Source organism: Streptopelia decaocto (genome assembly GCF_964273445.1).
Source record: "Streptopelia decaocto genome assembly, chromosome: 1".
Lineage (NCBI taxonomy): Eukaryota > Metazoa > Chordata > Aves > Columbiformes > Columbidae > Streptopelia > Streptopelia decaocto.
This window is the reverse complement of record NC_138663.1, coordinates 67,102,641-67,126,102: the sequence shown is the minus strand read 5'-3', so window position 1 is coordinate 67,126,102 and position 23,462 is coordinate 67,102,641. Positions and strand designations below refer to the sequence as shown.

General features: G+C 42.7%; 1 protein-coding gene across 2 annotated transcripts in view; it reads left to right on the top strand.

The window, feature by feature from the left end:
- The window catches only part of DENND5B (DENN domain containing 5B), a 119,458-nt gene that overhangs the window by 75,671 nt on the left and 20,325 nt on the right, over window positions 1–23,462 (top strand). For both annotated transcript variants that reach the window (XM_082059071.1, XM_082059072.1), the window contains exons 5-12: window positions 196–732; window positions 2,235–2,466; window positions 4,502–4,652; window positions 16,021–16,114; window positions 19,933–20,064; window positions 21,240–21,392; window positions 21,911–21,989; window positions 23,224–23,305. In XM_082059071.1, the coding sequence (XP_081915197.1) occupies window positions 196–732; window positions 2,235–2,466; window positions 4,502–4,652; window positions 16,021–16,114; window positions 19,933–20,064; window positions 21,240–21,392; window positions 21,911–21,989; window positions 23,224–23,305 (1,460 nt within the window). The remainder of the gene's footprint in view (window positions 1–195; window positions 733–2,234; window positions 2,467–4,501; window positions 4,653–16,020; window positions 16,115–19,932; window positions 20,065–21,239; window positions 21,393–21,910; window positions 21,990–23,223; window positions 23,306–23,462) is intronic.

Genomic DNA, 23,462 nt, shown 5'->3' with positions numbered 1-23,462 from the left:
CATCATTGCCATCCAGTTGGCTCACCAGGTTTGCTGAAGTCTGAAGTGTCCCAGGTTAGATGATAGAGCTTAAGTCTCCTGCATGTGTGCGCTCTTATCCTTCTGGCTGGAAACACCCTGGGAAAACAGGGCTACTTAGCAGGGGAGCCAATTCCATGCTGAGCCTCTGTCTTGAAACTTTTCTTTGAATTTCAGGCAAACTTGTGCTTTGTGGACATCGATAACCATTTCATTGAACTGCCAGAGGAGTTTCCCCAGTTCCCCAACAAGCTGGAGTTTATCCAGGAAATCTCCGAGGTTCTCCTGCAGTTTGGGATCCCACCAGAGGGTAACCTGCACTGCAGTGACAGTGCCACCAAACTCAAGAACCTGGTTCTTAGTGACTTGGTGAATGACAAGAAGAATGGGAACATACCCAGCAATGCCCTCAACGTGTACGAGCTGCTGAAAGGCAATGAGACGGTCGCTCGCCTGCAAGCTCTCGCCAAGAGAACGGGCGTGACGGTGGAAAAAATGACCATCACAGCTCCCCTCGCAGAGAAGGAGAAGGGTGGGAAGTTGCCCTGTGAGGAGGTGGAGCTGAGGGACTACAAACTGAACGTGCAGCTTCGCGAGGTCTTTGCCAACCGCTTCACGCAGATGTTTGCAGACTATGAGGCTTTCGTCATTCAGGCTGCCCCCGATATGGAGTCGTGGCTGACAAACAGGGAACAAATGCAAAACTTTGACAAAGTAAAGATAGCCCCGTATTCATTTTTCCATCTGGAAGTGCTTTTGGGAGGGAGGGAGAATAGCTATATTATGTATATATAGCCTAGGTACTCTTTAATCCGCCATTCTTCATCTGCCTTACTGAGGGATTTGTCTATTTTGATTACACGGAGCCAGATCGCCTGCCAGAGTAAATCAATGCAGATGCACTGGGCTGATCAGGGCTGTTCTGGCTTGTACAAACCAAGCTGGCGGGCTTCTGCCCAGCTGATGGGCTTCTCTTGCACGTTTGGTGAAAGGATGGCAAGGAAAGTGAACTTTCGTTTCCTCCTTTCCTCCTCCTTTCCTCCTCCTTTCCTCCTCCTTTCCTCCTCCTTTCCTCCTCCTTTCCTCCTCCTTTCCTCCTCCTTTCCTCCTCCTTTCCTCCTCCTTTCCTCCTCCTTTCCTCCTCCTTTCCTCCTCGAAAGAGAGGAAAACCCAATAAGACAAAACCCAAATCTAGTCTTTCTTGTTTCCAAATTTCACAACAAAACTTCTTGGTAATAGGTAGTGTTGTTCTGTAGAGGCTAATCATATTGTTATGTCAGAAGAGTCCTGTTATGACTCCATTGTAGTGTGTACACAAGAGTGAAAAGGAAGCTGTGATTAGAAATGAGGAAATAAAGAAACTGTAGGCTAGTAAAAGGAATGAGAAATGTTGGGAAGCTTGCACAGTTACTATTTCTGAGTGACCCTGAAAAGTAGATAGCATTCTTAGCCATCACCCTTTTCAGATACAAGTCCTTCTCTAGAGGGGCAGGCAGGCAGGATCAGACTAAGTGTTGATCTGAGTCAGTTTTTGATTAAAAAATGCTGCCATGCCTTTTATTGGTCTTGTTTGTATTCAGGCAATGAACAGTGCAGCATTCAAAAGGAGGGAGTTGTTTAAGCGATCTCTGTTACTACTGCTACAATAAAATGGACTGTTAAGGTCAGGGTTTTTAAAGCTCAGTTAGAGACACAGGAACACACTCAGTTTTAATTGGAAATTCATGATTAATTGCCCTGCTTGACTTCACAAAAGAGCACTACCTGAAGAGCAGTGTACACCCCTTGGTATGTATAACACCTTAGTAAGTGATGTGGTCCCAAGTAGGGCTGTGCAGACCAGAGGTCCCCAGTGGGCACATGTGGTGGTGATCTACTGGGGGTTGCACAGGGCTCGTTCCTGCGGGTGGTAGCTCCTAGGCTGCTTTGAAAAGCTTGGAAGCACAGATACTTCCTCAGTAATTCAATATTCCCTTTACTCTAGCTGTCACAAAGCCTCCCCAGCTGCTTATTTCTCACAGTCATGACTCAAGAGGTGACCCACGAACCAAACCCCTTCATAGATCAATTTGCACCTCTCTCAGAGGTGTTTTCATAGTGGGGAAGCCTTGCCCAAGCTTTTTGGTTGGCTGCTGGAATGGTTCTTTGTTCCAGGATGGTTCGTCGTGTCAACGCCGGGAAGGAACATGGCACTAATGAGCTGTCTTGTATTTCAGGCTTCCTTCCTTTCGGACCAACCTGAGCCTTACCTCCCGTTCCTTTCACACTTCATTGAAACACAGATGTTTGCAACCTTCATAGACAATAAGATAATCTCCCAGTGGGAGGAGAAGGACCCTTTTCTGCGAGTATTTGACTCCCGCATTGAGAAAATAAAGCTATATAATGTGAGGGCCCCTGCACTGCGGACATCTAGCTACCAGAAATGCAGCACTTTGAAAGAAGCAGGTATGTTCAGATGGGCTGGTAAAATATTCAAAAGTACAATGTCATTCACAAAAAAAATATAGGTCCTCAGTCATCTGAGTGTTGGAGCTGATGAGGAAGCTCTAGAACTACCTGAGGAGGACTCAGCGGTGTCCTTATTTTCCCTAGACAAAAACTTGAGCATGCTTTAAATGGTAGAAACAGCAGAAGCCTTTACCTTCTCTTTGAGCTCTCCTAGGCTGGTGCCTTTAATCGACACAAACCAAGCCACAGAGCTGGGCTTGCTGTTTCTTGGTTCCGGCAGCTCCTGTTCCATTGCCAGGAGAGGTTTCCTTCACTATGGTGGTGGGACCAGCGCCAGCCACACTGAGGAGCCGAGCCCTGGTGTCTGCTCCACTGGCCTCGTCTCCCCCTTCCCTTAAAAAGACCTTTTTTTTTGCCTTATGCCATTTGGTTAGAGCAGCGGGGGATGCTGGAGACCTAGTCCTGTGTGGCATATTTAGTAGATCGAGCAATAGATTCTCGGTGTTAATGAACAATGCCCTGTGTACTGAAGATTTGGATTTTTTTCCATTACAGTCGCAGGATGCATTTTCAAATTATGCTTGAGTTTCTTACTGTGCAAGTATTTATTTCATTTCCAAGTAATACAGGGAAATTATACTCTTAAATTTATTGGGACACATACTGATGAGCTGAGGCAAACACATTTCTCTTTTAAATTCCTTCAGAGCATTTTACTTGTTACAAATGCGGCAGAAATAGAAATCCTGTGCCTGTTTAACTTTTTCTGTTTAAAACCAATTCTAATTTGCAGGTCGACTGTCTATTCAGCGTCTAGTTTTGGTAGACATTGTGGCACCGGAACCTCATTTTCTGTCTTGTGAAATGCAGCAAACTGATAGTAATACCAACTTTCCCTCATATTTAATATTCACAATATGTGTGACCCTAGCATCAATCCAGCACCTGTTAATTTAACCTGCTGTTTCCAGAATCCTTCAAACCCCCTGGTCCCACACCATCCTGTCCATTTCTCCAAAATAAAACCGTACTAATCTACTTTTTTTTTTTTTTTAGAAGGGGAAAAAAAAAAGCTGCTATGTTTCTAATGATAATGTATGCAAATCTTATGACAGTTTCTTTCCCATCACAGTTTTATAAAATAGGAAACGAGTTCTGTGTTGTTTTTGACAAATGGAAACTGGATTTAGCTTCCATGTTTTGCATATTTATTCGCTAGTTGTGATATGCTGAAAAGAATTGGCCTGCCCCTTAATGGATGGACTACAGAGCTGAATATTAAAGTTGCTAATTAAATGGTGATTTGCCCCATACACATCCTTTCTCCTCTTCTTCACAGAGCATCTGACTCAGTGTTGGGAGGGTGACAGATTTTATTTTCATCCTGCTCAAGATTCGAGATGAAATCCGCATGTCCTTGAAACAGACGACTGAACCACATTAGTCTCGGTGGAGCTGAGATTCCTGGGGAGCCATCTCCAGTCTTGCCATAGCCTCCCTTGTTTCCAGACATCTCTTGATCTTTTTGGTGCTCCTCGGGCCTTGCTACAATTAGATATGTCATTGCAGGATGGCAGGCCTTCAAAAAGCACCTCTAATTTCAGGAGGAGGATCATTATAGGTGCCAGGCGTTTGCAAAATTCAGGTATCATCCCCTGTGCATCTGCCCAGGGTGAGGTGTCTGGGGCAAAGTAATGTGCCCGACCCCACAAAGAGTTGCAGCCCGTGTCAGAGGTCTCCATTCTGACAAAGGAGGTTAAAGCCAAACATTGAATTGCTCTTGCCAATTCATAACCCATCTCACAGGCTCCTGTAAATACCTGCTTGCTTAGTGGCTAACTTGCTTGTGCCAGTTGTGTTGGGTGAAAGCAAAATAACAAAATAACAGCACAGACATTTCCTCACTTCTTTAAGTGACACATTTCTGGATCTGAAGTCACTATTAATAAATATTTAACTTCCTAGTGTGTTTTCAGGGATGTCTTAAGGTGTTTCGCTAACATGGTTGTTCACGTGTGACTGTCACTTGCAGCCCAATCCATTGAGCAGCGGCTGATGAAGATTGATCACACAGCCATCCACCCACACTTACTTGATATGAAGATCGGTCAAGGGAAATATGAACAAGGATTTTTCCCAAAGTTGCAATCGGATGTCTTGGCAACGGGACCCACTAATAACAAGTAAGCGTGTTTTATTTTCTGGATGTGAAAGCAAGTTTCTCATATAAAAGATTAACATCATTGGACAGTAGTCATAATTTTGGATGCCTTCTCACTATTCTAATGAAACCTAACAACTCTTTCAATTTCTGCTTTGTATGGGCTGCGACTTTTTAATTTATAGCTATGGTTTGGGTTATGTTAGAAAGTGTTACCTCTGGTTTTGGGAAGATTCGTGAGTACTGCTCTCTGTTGAGTGGTAAGTGTCGTGTCTTCTCATACATATTTGTAGTTTTGTTGTTGCTGGAGTAAATTTAAAATTAGTTTCTTTGCCGTTTTACACTGAATAGCATAATTTGGAAACCCAGCCAAAATTCAGATTCTGAAAGCAATTTTGGTATTGAAACCTGCATACCATACTGCAGAATTAAATTAATGTCTGCTCTGTTCCTCTCTTTTCTTTAGCTGTTATTACGTGACCCAAAGATTTTTATAGCTCTCTTTCAGTTTCCACGTTGGAATAACCTGGAACAATAACTTTTTGAGGGTGGAAATTATGTGGTTCCATATTTGAGTTTCTCTTCTGAGCCTGATAATGTTCTGTAGAGCACTTTGATATGAAGGTGGAGTACCTATAGCTGTGGAATTGAGCACGGCATTACCTAGTTAATGACCTAATATAAAATGAGAACCTGGAGTACTGATACACTTTACATTTATACAATTATAATTTAAAGTAAGTGTTCTATGTTACTTCTTTTTTTTTTTTCCTTCTTTCCTTCAAAACCCAGGATGAGGGGGCTTTTCTCCCTCTTCAAAAATGGAAGATCTGTGCATCAATGATTACTAGTTCCTGAAATTATTAGCTCAAGCCCTCACTTCCAGTTTTTGTGGCAAGCCAAAATGTGGGAGCACAGATAAATCCGAGAGCTCCAACAACTACGATTGTCCAAATGTTAAAGCTAGCTCTTGTTTTAGACATGTGCATGTACTCACACTGCTCTGAGCTCCTGTACAAGGTGCCCACTCAATTCTATTTATACACCTTTTGTGCACCCCCCGATAGCTAATTCCTTTTTAATAACCTACTAGGAATAAGACTTGCAAATTATAAAATGTGTTTAAAGAGCTGAAATCTTTTAAAAGAGATTAAAAAAAAAAAAAAAAAGCAAGACACAACCAAAAAACAAGCAACAACAATAAAACCCCCACAACCAGAACAAGGAATATATATTTCAAAGTTTCTTTGTTTGCAGTGTTCCTGTAAACAGAGACAAAAAATTTATGGGTAATGCTCCCTTGAGGAATGGAGGGTTTCTTCATCTTGTAGGATGCTGTGTTTAGCAGTCTGCCTCTAATCCTTATGGTGGGTTTCAGTTTTACAGTGTCAGCAACAGTGCGAGCATTCTCAGTCTGCTCAAAGTTGCTTATATTTTCTGGATCTGCTGCAGAATCTTAGTGAATCTATGAATAAGCATTAAAAAGAAATAGTATTCCTTGTGCCTTCCAAGTTGCTTCTGTTATATTGGCACCTGTCCTAAATTTTGACTTTAACTCCTTGATTTTAGATAGCTGGTTTTGGTCTTCAAATTGCAGCATGTTTCGGAATTTGTAAGTACCAAAATATCATTACTTACCACGAAGTGGTGTCAAAGTGACAAATGTTTGGAATTCCTCCAGTTGTATATTGCCAAAAAGGTTTGTAATTGGAAAATCTCAAGACCATCTGTTTGTAACTTTCTGCTTCCTGGATTTTTATGTGAGCAGCTGAGTGGACTCTCTTTCTCATTTAAGACATGAAATTCTGCTGAATTTACACCCACATGTAAAGCAGATAGTCTTTTCATGCTCTCTGCAAATACAGCATAATTCTTTTGACCACAAAAACAATTGAAGTATAGCCTTCAATTAATTTGAATTTCCCAGTGCATGCTTCTTGGAGAGATGTTATACTTGCATATAGAACTGTGCCTTTGCGTATAGGAATGCGGGAAGAGAACATTTCAACTCTATTCCCTGGCGCTTCCCATGTAGCTATTGTGTGTTCATAAAGTTAATGCAAAGGGTATTACAATATAGCTGAGAATTATTTTTGCAAACTTCAGTTTTACGTAGCAAATTTTTTCTTGAATGTTGTAAGGAGGTGTATTTGCAGGGAAAAAAAAAATCATTCCCGTACTCCAGTTGGTTGTTGTTGAATAGCAGCAAATAAACCAATTCAGAGCTGTTTTAATGAAAACCTGTCCTCGCTGGCCAGCAATCAGATTTTTATTGCTTTCATTTCTGGATAGAAAATGTAACAAACATTATAACTAGAGCTCATAATGTAATGTTCCTTTCCTATAGTCAGGCAGAGCACTGAAGGGACCTCTGTCAGTTACTGGGCTGTTACATGTGTAATATATCTAAATCAATAATATAATGCAAACACTCAACATTTTTAATTTGTTTAGTCCTGCATCCTGTACATGATCCCAGAAAACCATGTTGCCTAGACAGGCAGAAATGGTGTTTGGGAGAGGAGTTGTATGGTTCTGCTTGCAAGGGCTTGGGGACAGAGGGAAGGTGGACAGTCACATCGGATCAGTTCCACCTAAACGCAGCTGGAAACAAATGCTGATCACATTACCATGTGCAAGTGTTAAAACACCAAAGTCTGTCAGAGAAGTGAAGTCTGATAACATCTCATGTGTCAGCCCGCGGCCGTGCTCAGCAGCACACTTTGCCCCACTTCTGTCACTCTGCTGCCTCCTCCCGCATCCCCCCAAGGTGTCCTCTGAAAGACTAGTCAAGGGGGTGAACCCGTGCTCCTCTGGCCCCAGCCAGTGTCACATTGCTTTCTGCTTTTCTCATCTGCTTGGTCATCTGTGGGTTTGGAGAGCCTCCTTTTACATCTGCTCATGCCCTGGACAAGCTGCAGGTGGATGCTTGGTGTCATTAGGGCTTTTCTTTACCTATTCCCTTGTGGTGGTAAGGAAGTGTTGGTTTCTTGGAAGCAAGAACTTCATTGAAAATAACTCCAAACTGCACTTTATTGAAAATAAATGAGAAGTTTAAAAACAAATAAATGGAAAAAAACAAACAACAAACAAACAAAAACCCACAACACAAAACTACAAACACAAACAAACCAACCACGAAGCAAACAAACAACCAACCCCACCACAGTGCAAACCCCCACCTCCATAAAACTGGAGAATAGGCAGTTTCCCTAATCATCTTTTTGACCAAAACTGCCAGAACATGGAAAGACATTAACTGCAGAATATGCAGATCTAAACTTCACCAAAAGGCGATAACTATTGTGTCCAAATATTTCTAGAAATTAGAAGAAACATTTTTCCGTACAGAATAGTTCATCCCCCACATCGTGGGAAAACCTTCAGAATCTACAGCCAGCAGCTGCAGCTTCCTCTGGGTACAAAACTGACCTGTCCACCCTCCTCTAACCTCGTAATGCAGTGGCTGCTGCAGAAGTCCTCCTAGAAACTGTCCCAGGAGAAAACAGGCTGCAGTCTCATAAGCAGTTTCTCTATTTATCTGGAAATGAGCAGCCATTTCCAGAGTCTTCCTTTCCTTTTTCAACCCCCAGCACCACGTTCTGGTTTCTACACGTTCTCCTCTCCCGTCCCTGTGTGCATTTTCTGCCAGGCTTTTAAAATCATAGCTGGGACTCCACCGGCTGGTGCGTTCGCAATGGTACAGGAAGGGAATTTGAATGACAAAAAGCCAAGCTACATAAACACTTCATGGTTGTTGATTAGCTAATTGTTAAATTAGGGTGAATATGCTTATACTGCAAAATTAAAACAATGAAACAAGCTGTGTTTTCAATCTAATTGATTACATTGTAACTTAATTTGTACTAAGAAGCTTCATAAATGATGTTAAATATTGCAGAGGAAAACAGATTGCCAAGCAAGCATAGGAAACATATTTGCATTCTGGGAAATTGTAGTGAATGCCTGCATTCAGCCTACAACGGAACTGATTTTTATTTTGGTTTTCAAAGGAAGGTTTTTCTTTATTATGCATTTATGAAATGTCTTAAATTATCCTTTTTTTCCCCCCTTTCTCTTTGTTTAGCCCTGTTTTCCCCCCCTCCTTTATCTGCGCCCTGCTTTCCTCCTTGCTTCCTCCCCTGACCAGCCTATTTCTCCTTTCCCACCCTGACCACTTCTCTCTCCTGAGCCCTCTTGCTTGTATCTTTCTGTCTGTCCTCTCTGTCCTACCTGACCTGCAGCAGTCCTCAAATGAGGGCGCAGTCCGAATCTTCAAGCCCAGATCCCGCTGTATGCGGCCTCCTGCCCTCAGGCTTTAGCTAAAAGTGATGTGTTATTCTTACCCTTAAAGCAGATTTCAAAAGTACTTGATTGCTTTCTCCAGGCATTTGTTCCTGTGCTGTATCTTGCTGACATCACCACTGTGTCAGTATTTATTTGTGAAATTAGGGCATTGGAAGTGTATGAAATTGGTTCCTTTTTGTGTTCCAGTTTATGGCACAATGCGTGGCCTCTGTCACCAGTGACCCCTTCAAGTTGTGAACTGCTCAAGGATTATCTGGCCAGTACCCTGGCTCTCTTAATTTTTTAATAGGACTGCTATTTGCTTATTCACCAATATTAACATTGGTTAATGTTTTTAAAGAAAATATTTTACACATATATATAATGCCAAGAGGTATCCTTTTGCTGAATCTCTATGTGATGATAGAATTCATTCTGGCTTTAAATTATTTTTTGTATGGGAAATTGTCTGTCTCTTGTACTGAGTGCTTCATATTATATGTGCTTTTTCTACCTCTCTGCATGTTGGGTACTGTTTTAAGGCTGACTGTCTTTAATGAAGTGTGTTGGGTTTTTTTTAAATTTCTTTAATTTCTTAATCAAGCCAAACAATTGCACTTTCAAGTAGTATGGAGTAGCATCTCTGCAGTGCATCTAAATGAGTGAGAAATGAGTCAGCAATGAGCCGTCCACACGCAACACTGGCGTCATTTAAACTTGGCAAGAAGTAAAAGCTTACCTGCTAAGTATGAAAAATCTGAAACAAGACAATGCATTAGGTAACTTAATATAGCAAACCACTGACAGGTGCAACGAAAATATTAACTACTTGTATTCAAATATATTTGTTTTCAGGTATAAAGTGTGACTGAATTTGATAATCTGTGCTTAAAAATGGCTCCTAAAATAGGAACCACGTGCTATGGGGACTTGGAACTTGATGGGCACATCTCCTGTGTGCTGATTCTCTGCTCAGCTGGTGCAAGGCAGTAAAAGGGCAATTAACTTATTTCAGCTAATACATAATTTTAAAATAGCTATGCAGGATAAAGTTCACAGGGAAAAATATGTGTCGAATCCTTGCATCCTATATTCTATTTACTCTCCCGTGAACAGTGTTACTGTCGCAAGTGAGTTTGCAAACTAAATACCATTTAGGACAGTGGTTCATCAGGGACTAAGGGGTGATGCTGGCAAACTGCCACCGCTGTTCCTTGCAGAGGAGGGTTGTTGTGGGTACCACTCTTTTAAATCACTTATTTTCATATAATCTGATGAGACAGGCTGTCAGTCCAAGACCACTCTCCGCTCATTTTTGTCCACCTGATCAGCAGTTTAGAATGTTTCCTGAGCAGAGATGGAGAAGGTGCATTAGTCTCTATTTGAGCCTTCGTTCTCCTCACCATGGAGCAGTGTGTGCAGAACAGATGGACAGTGCAGAACACATCCCCTGTCAGACCACCCATGATCAGGTGGAGCTTACTTTTGACCTTTTGTTTTTTTAATTTGTTTGATCCAAAGTGTATTTGACTTGAAATCTCTGTGTCAAACTGCTCCTGAACCCAAGCAGATTACATTATTGCAGTACAGCATGGACAGTCCCTGGGGTGAGGCTGCTCTTTTGCTAGATTGGCTTCTGATATCAAAGATAGCTTGGATGCTATCTTACCATTTTTATTACAGAAATTAAGCATCACAGGTTGTGTCATCTTTTCCAAGTGTCGCCTTTGTATTTCCTCCAAGGTCTGCAAACCTATTCCTATGCTTGCTGGGTCTAATTTGATATTAAACAATACCGACTTCCCTGTCTTCATGTTAAAAGGGTCTTGGATGGAAATGTCTTCATTCCATTCCTCTATCCTGAACACAGTCTTCCCTGGTCCCTCCTTTGAAATATCACTGCTTTTTTGCAGTCCCTGGAGGTGAATACCATTCATCTTTGGACATGGGAGTTAGATATGGGCAGACAACCAAATTGAGCCCTTTCTCCCTTCTCCACATAAGCACCTTGTCCCTGGGCTCCCCACAACACAGAGCCCGAGCTGCAGCTGCTTCGTCCCCAGAAACCTGGTGCTTGTAGCAATGTGTCCACTGCAAGGAATACATGAAATATGCCAGCAGTCCATGCTCATGGCTCTACAGGCAAAAAATAAAGGGGAGAAGGCATTTTTGGGGTCAGCTGATGGCAGGGCCAGGAGAGACATTCATGTGGGATGTCAGCAACACAAGAGGAGATGGTGTGTGGTCACTGGGGAGGACTTTTACCCCCCTTAGAATCACTTTGAGTGACCAAAGGGAGAGACGGAGAAATTTCAAGTGCAATCTCTGCTGATGAGGAGGTTGGGAATGGTTATTGTGATACTGAAGCGTTATTTTGGGAAAATTCTATGTGGCCCAGTAAAGAAAAGGCTTTAAAAGATTTAGCTGCTTAATCCTGCTTATCTGCTGTTAGATCTTCAGAAAATCTCCAAGAGAGATTCAGAGCGACATCCGAATGCTCAGACCTCACCCAGCGCCCCAGCAGCTCCCTCTTCCCTGAGAAGGTGGGGAAAAGGGAACATGCAGCTCACTACATGTGTAATTACTCCAGCTAATGAGCAGCAGTCTTTTTTCATAAATGGCCAATGATCTTTACATTTGCACACTGAAACTGTTCAAATAGTTCTTCCTAACAATCTGGAGAATGATCTGTGCCTTCTCCCAGATGGAGTACAAGGCTGAAATTAACTGAAAATGCTTTAATGATGGTGTATTACTTGTAATTATTCTGTGGCTTTTATTCTATTTCACCTTCAGTGAGACATATTCCCTCAAAGGACACTTATAGCAATTCTTTAATCTTCCAGTAACTGCAGAAATGCAGGTGGAGAGACATCAAAGCTTTGTCTGGGATTCAGAAAATATCATATAAATAGGAGCAGAAAAATACCATATGGATAATATTTGATCTATATCTTAAATTTCTAATGTGTTATTGGCATTTCATTGTGTGAAATCTGTGTGGTACTAACCTGCAATAAATGGAAGGTCTCTAGAGCCAGGTGGCGAAAGTCACTTTTATGTTTCCTATCCTCTGTTCAAGTGGGTGCTCTATCTGCTGCATTTCTACTTGTTGAGATTATTAAAATGAAGGGTTTTATTTCTCCCGTCTCAGTCATCTAGTGAGGCATTGGGAGTTGCTTCTGAAAAAAAATAAAGGGACAACTTACTAAACCCATGGGCTGGATATTTTTAAGACTTCTAAGGAAGTGCAAAGACACTTATGTCAGTAATGTATTCCTCTGAGAAGATAACAGTGTTTGCTGTGCAGACGCCTATCAGGCTGGTTGTTTTTTGGTTATTAGAGACTTGAGGCTATGTTGCTTTAAAAATAAATTTCTTGTCATATGGGATGGCAAGGTGCTGAACCATAGTCACATGCAAACCCAGATGTTTATTTCTTCCTTTGCACTTATTTTCTTGGCATTATTTGGAAGGTAGGAAGGGATTTTGATTCTGACCATAAAAACTGTCAATCCTGTGACTCTCTTTTTTTGGTCCTTTTTACCTGTGCATTTAGCCAAAATTTGGTCTTTAGTGACCTCACAGGAGGAATTGGTGCAGATAGGTATATGTATGCAAAGTCTTTCTCTCTGGAAAAAGGAAGGTTTGCTACCAGGGCTCAGGTCCCTGCACTTCTCTTGGGTCAGGTTCTCCTTCCTGTGCATCCCTGACAGCTTGACAGACATGTCAGGACTCAAGACCAGCTCTGTGCAAGGGCTTCCCCCTCCAGACCTGTATCTGCCTACGTGTCACCAGCTGAAACTCCTCGCCCAAGCAGTTCAGATCCCAGATCCTATTTGTGTATGCTCCTGTTTGGGGCACACACAGAAATAGACGGGTTTGGGATCTGGAGACATTGTCCTTGCCAATACCACCTGTGTGGAGGGGCTCGCCAAGCACACACTCCTGCCTCTGATGTTTCCCTCTGTATAGACCTATCAAAGGCAGAGAACCCAAATCCCCAGGGGCTCTGCCTGTTGATCACAGCTCCTGTAGAAAAAAGCTGTGTCACAGCAGTCCTTCTGGTGTGGTGCCCAGCAGGGCCACTTCAGTCTGGAGTACAGAGGCCAGGACAGAGACGGGTGTTGCAGGGTCCCTTTGACTCAAGTACCAAGGTTGGGGAGTGTGGGGTGTTGTTTTCCTGGTCCCTTTTTAAAATTTTTATTTATTTATTTATTTGTTTGTTTGTTTATTTATTTTTCCCTCCTTTTTTCCTTTTCCCCTCTTCTTTTCCCCCTCCTCCCCCTTCCTTCTTTTCCCCCTCCTCCCCCTTCCTTCTTTCCTCCCCCTTCCCCCTTCCTTCTTTCCTCCCCCTTCCCCCTTCCTTCTTTCCTCCCCCTTCCCCCTTCCTTTTTTCCTCCCCCTTCCCCCTTCCTTCTTTCCTCCCCCTTCCCCCCTTCCTTCTTTTCCCCCCTTCCTTCTTTTCCCCCTTCCTTCTTTTCCCCCTTCCTTCTTCTTCTTTCTTCCCCCTTTCTTCTTTTGCCCCCTTCCTTCTTTTGCCCCCTTCCTTCTTTTCCCCCCTTCCTTCTTTTCCCCCCCCTTCCTTCATTTCCCCCCCTTCCTTCATTTCCCCCCCTTCCTTCATTTCCCCTCCTTCCTTCATTTCCCCTCCTTCCTTCATTCCCCCCCCTTCCTTCTTTCCCCCCCTTCCTTCTTTCCCCCCCTTCCTTCTTTCCCCCCCCTTCCTTCTTTTCCCCCCCTTCCTTCTTTTCCCCCCCCTTCCTTCTTTTCCCCCCCTTCCTTCTTTTCCCCCCTTCCTTCTTTTCCCCCCCTTCCTTCTTTTCCCCCCCTTCCTTCTTTTCCCCCCCTTCCTTCTTTTCCCCCCCTTCCTTCTTTTCCCCCCCTTCCTTCTTTCCCCCCCCTTCCTTCTTTCCCCCCCCTTCCTTCTTTTCCCCCCTTCCTTCTTTTCCCCCCTTCCTTCTTTTCCCCCCCTTCCTTCTTTTCCCCCCCCTTCCTTCTTTTCCCCCCCTTCCTTCTTTTCCCCCCCTTCCTTCTTTTCCCCCCCTTCCTTCTTTTCCCCCCCTTCCTTCTTTTCCCCCCCTTCCTTCTTTTCCCCCCCTTCCTTCTTTTCCCCCCCCTCCTTCTTTTCCCCCCCCTTCCTTCTTTTCCCCCCCCTTCCTTCTTTCCCCCCCCCTTCCTTCTTTCCCCCCCCCTTCCTTCTTTCCCCCCCCTTCCTTCTTTCCCCCCCCTTCCTTCTTTCCCCCCCCCTTCCTTCTTTCCCCCCCCCTTCCTTCTTTCCCCCCCCCTTCCTTCTTTCCCCCCCCCTTCCTTCTTTCCCCCCCCTTCCTTCTTTCCCCCCCCCTTCTTTCTTTTCCCCCTTCCTTCATTTCCCCCCCCTTCCTTCATTTCCCCCCCCTTCCTTCTTTTCCCCCCCTTCCTTCATTTCCCCCCCCTTCCTTCTTTTCCCCCCTTCCTTCTTTTCCCCCCTTCCTTCTTCCCCCCCCTTCCTTCTTCCCCCCCCTTCCTTCTTCCCCCCCCTTCCTTCTTCCCCCCCCTTCCTTCTTTCCCCCCCCCTTCCTTCTTTCCCCCCCCCTTCCTTCTTTCCCCCCCCCTTCCTTCTTTCCCCCCCCTTCCTTCTTTCCCCCCCCTTCCTTCTTTCCCCCCCCTTCCTTCTTTCCCCCCCCTTCCTTCTTTCCCCCCCCTTCCTTCTTTTCCCCCCCCTTCCTTCTTTTCCCCCCCTTTTTTTCTTTCTTTCCTTCCACCCCACTTCCTTCTTTTCCCCCTCCCTTTTTTCCTTTCCCTCCCTCCTTCCTTCCTCTCTTCCTTCCCTCCCTCTTTCTTTTTCATTTTCCAGATTTAGGTTATCCCTTCAAACTCTGCTGAGCAGTTTCCTCCCATAGGTAGAGCCTCGTTCATCCATCCCACCAGGCGCTGGAGCTGGAGCGCTGCCCTGGGCAGGCTTTGTGTTCTGTTTCGCCTCAGTTTTGCTCCTTATCTTCTGAGTGCAGGAGAGAGGCAGAACAGATGAGTTCATGAAGTGACAGAAAGATTGTAAACTTAAAGGCTTTTCTTTTTTTACTGTATTTTAAAGATATTTTTCATTTTAATAAACACAACCGCAGTAATAAAGTAATACCATTCTGAAGATGTAGTCTTCATGTGCATTAAGATACTAATTTTTAATGCTTTATAGGTTGCTTTATAGAGTGTTGTTTCAGCTTTCTTTCATAAATAATGTATTAACTTATTTACTGTCTGCACCAGTTGAGCATTTTGGTTTTCAAGGATGCAACAGAAGTCTATGCTATTATTAGAAACTCTACAATCAGACTAGAAATTCCTCAGGACAGAGTTATCTTGTTTTGTGTTTTGTTATAGTATCTGGCATAAAGGAGTTTGGACACTTGGGAGCTTTAAGGTGGTTTAGTTTGAAACCTGGTTACCAAGTGGCTTCTTTCAGGCAACAGCGTCTGATGAGGAAGAAATTCAACTGGACACATAGGAACATGTAGCAAAAAGTTCAGGCTTTCTGTGGTGTTTATAAACGTGATGCAAACAAGATATGGTGAAGATAGCGATGTGATTAATCCCAGAAAGTCAGTATTGTTTGTTACCTTTAAAAATAGATGTACTCAATATCACAGTACTTACTATTGCAATGACGCAAGATTCTCTGAAATAATTCCTGGAAGTACTGCAGAAAGTGCAAAAAGGAGAAGTTACCACCTTTCACAAAAGAGAAAAAATTTAGAAGTTGTTGCTTAAAATACATCTTTGTATTTTGTTTGTTCCTATGGATGCCATTTTTACCAAACTTCATCAAACGTAGCAAACAACGATGTTGTTGGGTAACCAAGCACAACAGTTTTCCCAGTGGTGGCATCAATGATCTGCATTTTGGGGGACACAGGATCTCTGGCTGGAGACCCTGGCAGGCTGTGAGCATGTTTCTATCAGGGGTTTGTCCCCTGGTTGCGTGCTGGCCTGTCGCCACCCGTCGCTTTCCCATGGGAGCTCAGGTGCCAGCTTGCAACCTCCAGGCTTGCGCTTTGGTGTCTTCCTCTGCTTTCCTTTCCAATATTTCCCACTCACGTGTGTCTTCCCTCTTTCTGACTCCCCAGCCGCTGGGCCAGCCGCAGCGCGACCACACAGCGGAGGAAGGACCGCCTGCGGCAGCACTCGGAACACATCGGGTTGGACAACGATTTGAGGGAGGTAGGTGGCATCATCTGCCTGTCATCCAGGAGATGCAATTTAGGCAAACGGCGTGCCGTTGCGTCAAGCAGTTTTGTTGCTACCGTGAGGTTTGTGTGGGTCTCTGCCGCCATTTTGTGTAGATGCTGCTTGTCACAGATCACAGAATGTTAGGGATTGGAAGGGACCTCGAAAGATCATCTAGTCCAATCCCCCTGCCAGAGCAGGAACACCTAGATGAGGTTACACAGGAATGTGTCCAGGCGGGTTTTGAATGTCTCCAGAGAAGGAGACTCCACAACCCCTCTGGGCAGCCTGTTCCAGTGCTCTGTCACCCTCACTGAGAAGAAGTTTCTTCTCAAATTTAAATGGAACCTCTTGTGTTCCAGTTTGAACCCATTACCCCTTGTCCTATCATTGGTTGTCACCGAGAAGAGCCTGGCTCCATCCTCGTGACACTCACCCTTTATATATTTATAAACATTAATGAAGTCACCCCTCAGTCTTCTCTTCTCCAAACTAAAGAGACCGAGCTCCCTCAGCCTTTCTTCATAAGAGAGATGCTCCACTCCCTTCATCGTCTTTGTTGTCCTGCACTGGACTCTCTGCAGCAGTTCCCTGTCCTTCTTGAACTGAGGGGCCCAGAACTGGACACAATATTCCAGATGTGGTCTCACCAGGGCAGAGTAGAGGGGAAGGAGAACCTCTCTCAACCTACTAACCACCCCCCTTCTAATACACCCCAGGATGCCAAGATGCCTGTATAGGTTGTACAACTTCAAATTGCACAACAGAAATCAAATGCTTTTATTATTTTGGAATAAGATAGCCCGTTTGTCACTAGGAAAATGGCTTATTTGCTGACATAGACCCCAGTCACGTAACCACACACAGAGAGCAGAGCCGTGGTGGCTCCCTGCATGAAGCTGCCCAGCTCTGGACAGAGTGAAGGTCTCCACAAAAGTCAATTCCTGGAATAAATGTCAGCACTGTAGAGGAGAATGGAGCAGGACTTTTTTCTGGTTTAAAGGAATTTTTTTTTCTCTCTGTCTTACGTAGATTCCTGACATGAGTAAGCCTATTTGAAAGGTTAAGACTTTGGGGCCTTTCTGTGCCTAAAGCTTGGAAACTCCCATGCATCTTGTAAATGTCAGTCACATACACGCATTTCTTTCCCATTTTTTTCAGTTTTTCGTCCTTCGTTAAGTATTTTCTGCCATATTTTTCTGTTTATGTCCATGTGCTTCTTTTGTATGTCACTAGCAAAAATAAAACATATGTGCTGTTTTGTGGTAAATCTTGCTGGATAATATTGGCCAGTGTTGGCATTTGCACTCTGAAAGGACCTGAACTGATGAGGAGACTCTTGAACTGCAGCTTTGCACGTTTCATGGAAATGCAGCAAAACAGCACTTGTACATGTTTGCTACTTTTGCTGATGTGGCTTTGCAGGTATATTTTAAGCATTGCCTCTTGTGTGTATCTCACCAGAGCCTTTTCAATACTTTGTCATGTATTTACTTTCTTCTTTTTTTTTTTTTTTTGGCTGTGGATCATATGCATGCTTCTTTTGCTTTGTCTCCTCTTTCTTTCTGGCTGTTCTGCCATTGTGGCATCTGCCTCCTCTTAGCCATCGGAGGAGCTTTTGCTTCGTCAGAACTCAATGGCCTTCTGGGAGTGGGATCAGGGACCACCCCCTCCTGCACGGCCTCCTAAAAAATCCTTCTCTGAATGCTGCCTGGTATGTTTTAGTTTTTCTTGTTGAAAGCTGCTTTTGAGATGTTGTTAGCATGCGGAACCGCTGTCATTGCTGCGTCTCAAACCTCTCCCTTTTTTGTAGAGTATGAGCACGTCCCTGTAGCGCTTGGAAGTGTGGTTATAATCGGAAAAGTAGCTGGAAATCAGCTCTAGGCTTCCACACCAGCTCCCTGGCAAACATGAGGGCTCCAAGGCTGAAAGATGAGATGTTTTGCTTCGTTTATTCCTGTGTTCCTCACCTGGCAATTCAGCTCAGGGTGTCAAATCCAAAAAGCATTGCTTTCTGACTGCTGGGTTGTCACGTCCCAGTGTGGAAGACGGTGGAGGCGTGTGGATGCTGATGAACAGGCAAAGGGCAATCAATTGGATCTTTCATCCCACCCTTATTCTTCTCTTGAACTTACCAGAATTCATAATTTTTTATTTTTTACTTTAATATAATAATAAGACATACAATGAATAAAGTAAGGCTATCCGTGTTTTGTACTCTTCAGACTATAACCGCACTTTGCATTTAATTTATCCCTTTACATTTAAAAAGAAATACGAGATATCCTAGTTATGCATTTTTAGATATATATTCCCTGTATTACTTTTTCACTGTTTTTGTTGCTAATTTTTACAATGAGTTAGATGGAAGTCACTTAAGCGATTGCTTGCTGAACAACACGCTTTCATAATCTGTGATTTTTTTTTCAATTCCCACATGTAGTTTTTTCAACTATTTTTTAAGTCCTTACAGTATCAGTGAAACTGCAGTTACCTAGCTGAGCACTTTCATTAAACACAGCTTCCCATGGCAGAACCCAATGTTCTCATTTGACCTGTGAGACTGATGTTAAGTGGTTCATGTCCACATTTTATATTGAAAAAATCCAAGTGTGTCAGAAAAACTGTACTTTCCCATTACCGAAAAAAAAAAAAAAAAAAAAAAAAAAAGAAGAAGAGGTGAGCAATTTCAATAAACTTCAATGTGTCTGGATTTTCCTTTTGCTAAATAAATTATCTCCCCAGACAGAAAGCTCTAAGGATTCAGCAGCCATAGTTTCCTCTCGGTTCCTCAGAAAACGCAGCCAGCAGCTATGAGCACTATGCTTCAAAACCATTTTATTTGACAATATTGTTATTTTACTCTTTTTAACACACACACACACACACACACACACACACACACACACACACACACAAAAAAAAAAACCTTGGGCAACTTTTTTATAAGGTTCCTATTTGCACCCCTAAATGCATCCAACTTCTTAGCTTTGCTCAGCATGTAGCCATCTCACTGATGTTGGGCCAGAGGACACTTTGTTGATTGGTTTGGGGTGTTTTGCTTACCAAAAAAAGAAAACAATTTAAAAAGCCCTGAACAATAAGACAATGGAGTGGGAAGGTTTAAAAGTCTTTTGTTATAGCTTGGATCCTTTTTTTAAAGAGCATGCCAGGTTTTGTCCATATTTCTCAATTACCACCCCACAGTAAATACATGAATGATATTAAATGTCAGTTTCATTTAAAATAAGCTTCACTTGTAATTAAGAAGTTAATTGAGAATAAAATAAAGTCTTCCCCCCCCACCCCCTAAATTGTCTAGATGAAAAGTAATGGATTAAATCTTTCTCCTTCATTACGTGTATTTCTTTTTCTTGGGATTTCTTTTCAAAGGATGTTTTCCATTCATGTACAGTCTGCAACAGATTAGACAAATGGCTTTTAATTTTTTAATTTTTTTTTTTTCAAGTGAAAACCAAATAACAATGGAAGAAAACTTTACTTGATATTTTGATTTTGCTGAATGAAAGTATTGCACTTTTATGCACTTGGTGTGGCTAACTTTGTGATAATGGTTAACAGCACAATTCACTGACTAACGTTGACTGTTCTGGTTCCATGCAGGAAAATATCTTGTTTTTTCTGTTGTCAAAAAGGAGGATTCCACTCCTCCTAAGCATCAGACAAATCATGATGTTGTTCCTAGATTTAACACTAGGTTGTTCCTTTTCACCAGCATTTGCTTGCCTAGGATTAGGATGAGGAGAATCCCTCTGACTCGTAATATCTAAAATTATTCTGTTTATTTTTAGAAATACATGCAGGAGGCGAGGAGTTTAGGAAAAAATTTAAGGCAGCCCAAACTCTCAGACCTCTCTCCAGCCGTGATTGCACAGACCAACTGGAAATTTGTGGAAGGGTTACTGAAGGAATGTCGCATGAAGGTAGGTCCTCCCCCTCCCTGCTGCCTGCTCTCCCTTTGCATACACTGAGTGAAAACAGCATCTGCAGATGGTGGCCTGAAAGTCCTTCACAGCTGGAATGCTGCTGGTCTGCTGGTGTACCAGGCTATTGCAGGGTAGATGTCCCTTTAGTGTCATATTTTTCAACCGCTAGAAAGGGAATGTGTTATTGCTCTTCTGTGTCATAGAATCATAGATAGTTTGGGTTGGAAGGGACCTTCCAAGGTCATCTAGTCTATCCCCCCTGCCATGAGCAGCGGCATCTTCAAATAGATCAGGTTGCTCAGAGCCCCGTCCAGCCCGGCCTTGAATGTCTCCAGGGATGGGGCATCTACCACCTCTCTGGGCAACCTGGGCCAGGGTTTTACCACCCTCACTGTAAAAAATTTCTTCCTCACATCTAGCCTGAATCTCCCCTCCTTTAGTTTAAAACCATTACCCTTGTCCCATTGCGAAAGGCCCTGCTAAAATGTCTGTCCCCAGCTTTCTTACCCCTTTTAAGTACTGAAAGGCAGTCGAAGTTGGTAAATGAGTAAAAAAGGACTGGCAGGATCAGACATCCTAAGGAGTATTTGCTGTGATTATTCATGTGTAAATATAGCCTGAACGTAACAAGCTCAAGACCCACGGTTAGAAAAGGAAGTATTCAGCGTGTGCGACTGTTGTGCATATTGTTTAGGCAGCGGAAATTAAGTATAGCAGTTTCTAATATTGAAGAAGCTTTTATATCCATGGAGATATAATTTCTTTGTATCAGTTGCAGCTGGTGGTATATACTATTACTTGAGTTTTAAACTTTAATAGCTGTAACAAGAAGAAAAACAGGTAATGAAAACAGGAAGAAAAACAGATAATGAGTAAGATCGAAAATGTATCTAGCTCTGTACTCTGTTTTTGATACTAGTTGGTAATAGATCAACAGTGTAAGAATAGCACAATAGATAAAGGGTATAGAAATAGGACAGTATGGAGTAATCATGCAAACTTCTTAAATTATTCTTTTAAATGTAAAACCTCTAAAGAGATTTGAAGTTTCTGTGGTCAGGCCATTAGTGATGGTCTCTAGATTAAGCATGTTTAAATAAACTCACCTGTAAATTCTGTCCCTTGTTGGATAACATTCTCAGAAACCTTTGGGGATTTTTATTTTTTTATAGACTAAACGCATGTTGGTAGAGAAGATGGGCCATGAAGCAGTTGAGCTGGGACATGGGGAAGCCAACATAACAGGTCTGGAGGAAAATACATTGATTGCCAGTCTCTGTGATCTGCTGGAAAGAATCTGGAGCCATGGTCTGCAGGTCAAACAGGTTGGTAACTGGGAACTCAGGACTTGGTTCATACAGTGGTCTAGCAAATACTGAATGCCATCTCAACCTTTTAAGCTGCTACTCGCTGTCATTCCAACTTAAAGTGGGAGGTGTCTTTGGGCTCAGAGTCTCTGGTTCATATCTTCTGAGGGCTTGGGAGGTTTGTTTGGGGGTTTGGTTCGTTGGGTTTTTTTGTTTGGTTTGTTTGTTTTTATTTGAGAGGTACTTCTGGAAATTGCAATGATGTTATTAAATACGTGTTTGGTTGCTTCTCTATCAACCTTCAGAAGGGGAACTCAGGGAGAGGACAAAGAAACAAGGCAGGTGGTGTGACTACTAGGTCAGTGAGACTGTCCTCTCCTCTTCCTTAAGGTCTCATGGCCCAGGAGAGAAGAATTGATTCTCACTACTGAACATTTGGCCCACTGAAATGCCATCCTGTTATTTTGCTGTGTTCACTGGCCTCTTTTCTTTAGTCTGATTTATTTAAAGCTATGTACTATGTATTAAATTTCCAGGGGAAATCTGCTTTGTGGTCCCATTTACTTCAGTACCAGGAGAGAGAAGAGAAGCAAGAGCACAGTGCTGAGTCCCCAGGTGAGTACTTGGCAGTTGATGCCATGAAGGGTCCGTCACAGTGAATGAACTGAGGCCTGAGAGGAACAGTGCAGCCACACCAAGCCTATGCATGATTTTTGGTTTATTTGCTTGCTAATATCACAGTTACATTTTGAGACTTTTCACAATCATTATGAAGATTCCTTGATGTCTGGACAAAATAGACTGGTATCATTGGAGGCAAATTAACGTACTTGTTAGCCCTGTCTGGAAAATCACTCGATGTCTGTTCACTACCTTCATTCCCTTTTAACCAGCCTGTGTGAGGTCCGAGAAGCAGTGCTTCTGCAAGAGGTGATTTCTGAAGGAGCTGAAGGTGTGAAGCTGTGGCTCAGATAGCTGATGTTTTTCTTTCAGTGAGCATAATCGGTCTCTCAAATCGCAAAGTGAATAACTTCATGTTCAATAAATCTTTATACAGGTGAACGGTACACTTCACATGTTGTGTATTTAATCTCTATCCATCAATCTAGGTGCTCAGTTTATACTTTGGCTTGGCCCTTTACAATCACTAAGTTACTTCTGTGTTGTGAGAGAGGCTGGCTTTCTGATCACCTTGAGATCTCCCTGCCCGCGGGCTGCTGCTGGGTATTGACTGTAGTAAAGGTCTCTGAACTTCAGTGGATCATCTTCCAAGGAGACTCCAATCCTCCAGATCCTGCAGATGGGAATTTGCATGATCAGTCCTCAAAGACACATTTATGGACAAACTAGCCTCGCTCATGAAAAGACTTTTTAATAAGCTTCAATGAGTAATGCACTAAGCAATCTGGCTGGCAGGCACAAATTCCTGAGAGCAAAATGCGTCACCACAAAGCAGTTTGATCAGAGTAGCGGAGCACAGAAATGTGTGGCATTCTTAGCATCAAATATGCTGCTGTAGCTTAATTTTATCTCCTCAGAAGTGAACTTCCCATAAAAATGTATTACTAATAAAACTCATCAATGTACAGGCTTGTGTTAATGTTTTCACATACAAAAAAGGAAATTGTTGCATCTTCAAGTTCAGTGCTGGATTAAGGAAGAAACAGGTGATGTATTAAGCATTTTTAATTTTGTCTGCCTCTGCATTTCCAGGATAGAGCTAATGATAATGCACAGAAACATTGCAGTTACCAACCACTTAAGATTGTTTTCAGCTGTATGTAAAACAAATGCATTGTTGATCATTACTGTAATTTTGTGTTAACTTCATATATTTTTTCCACTGTAGTTGCTGTTGGAACAGAAAGACGGAAGTCTGATACAGGAATTACTCTGCCTACTTTGAGGGTTTCCCTGATACAAGATATGAGGTACACAGTTTCCTAAAGCATTAATTGTGGTTTTAACTGTGTAGCATAAGGTAAAGATCCTCACTGGCTTTGGGTTTAGAAAGGCTAAGGAGAACTAAATGGGCTAAGGAGAGATAATGAAGTCTTACCTTTTTATTTTACAAAATGTTTTTGCATG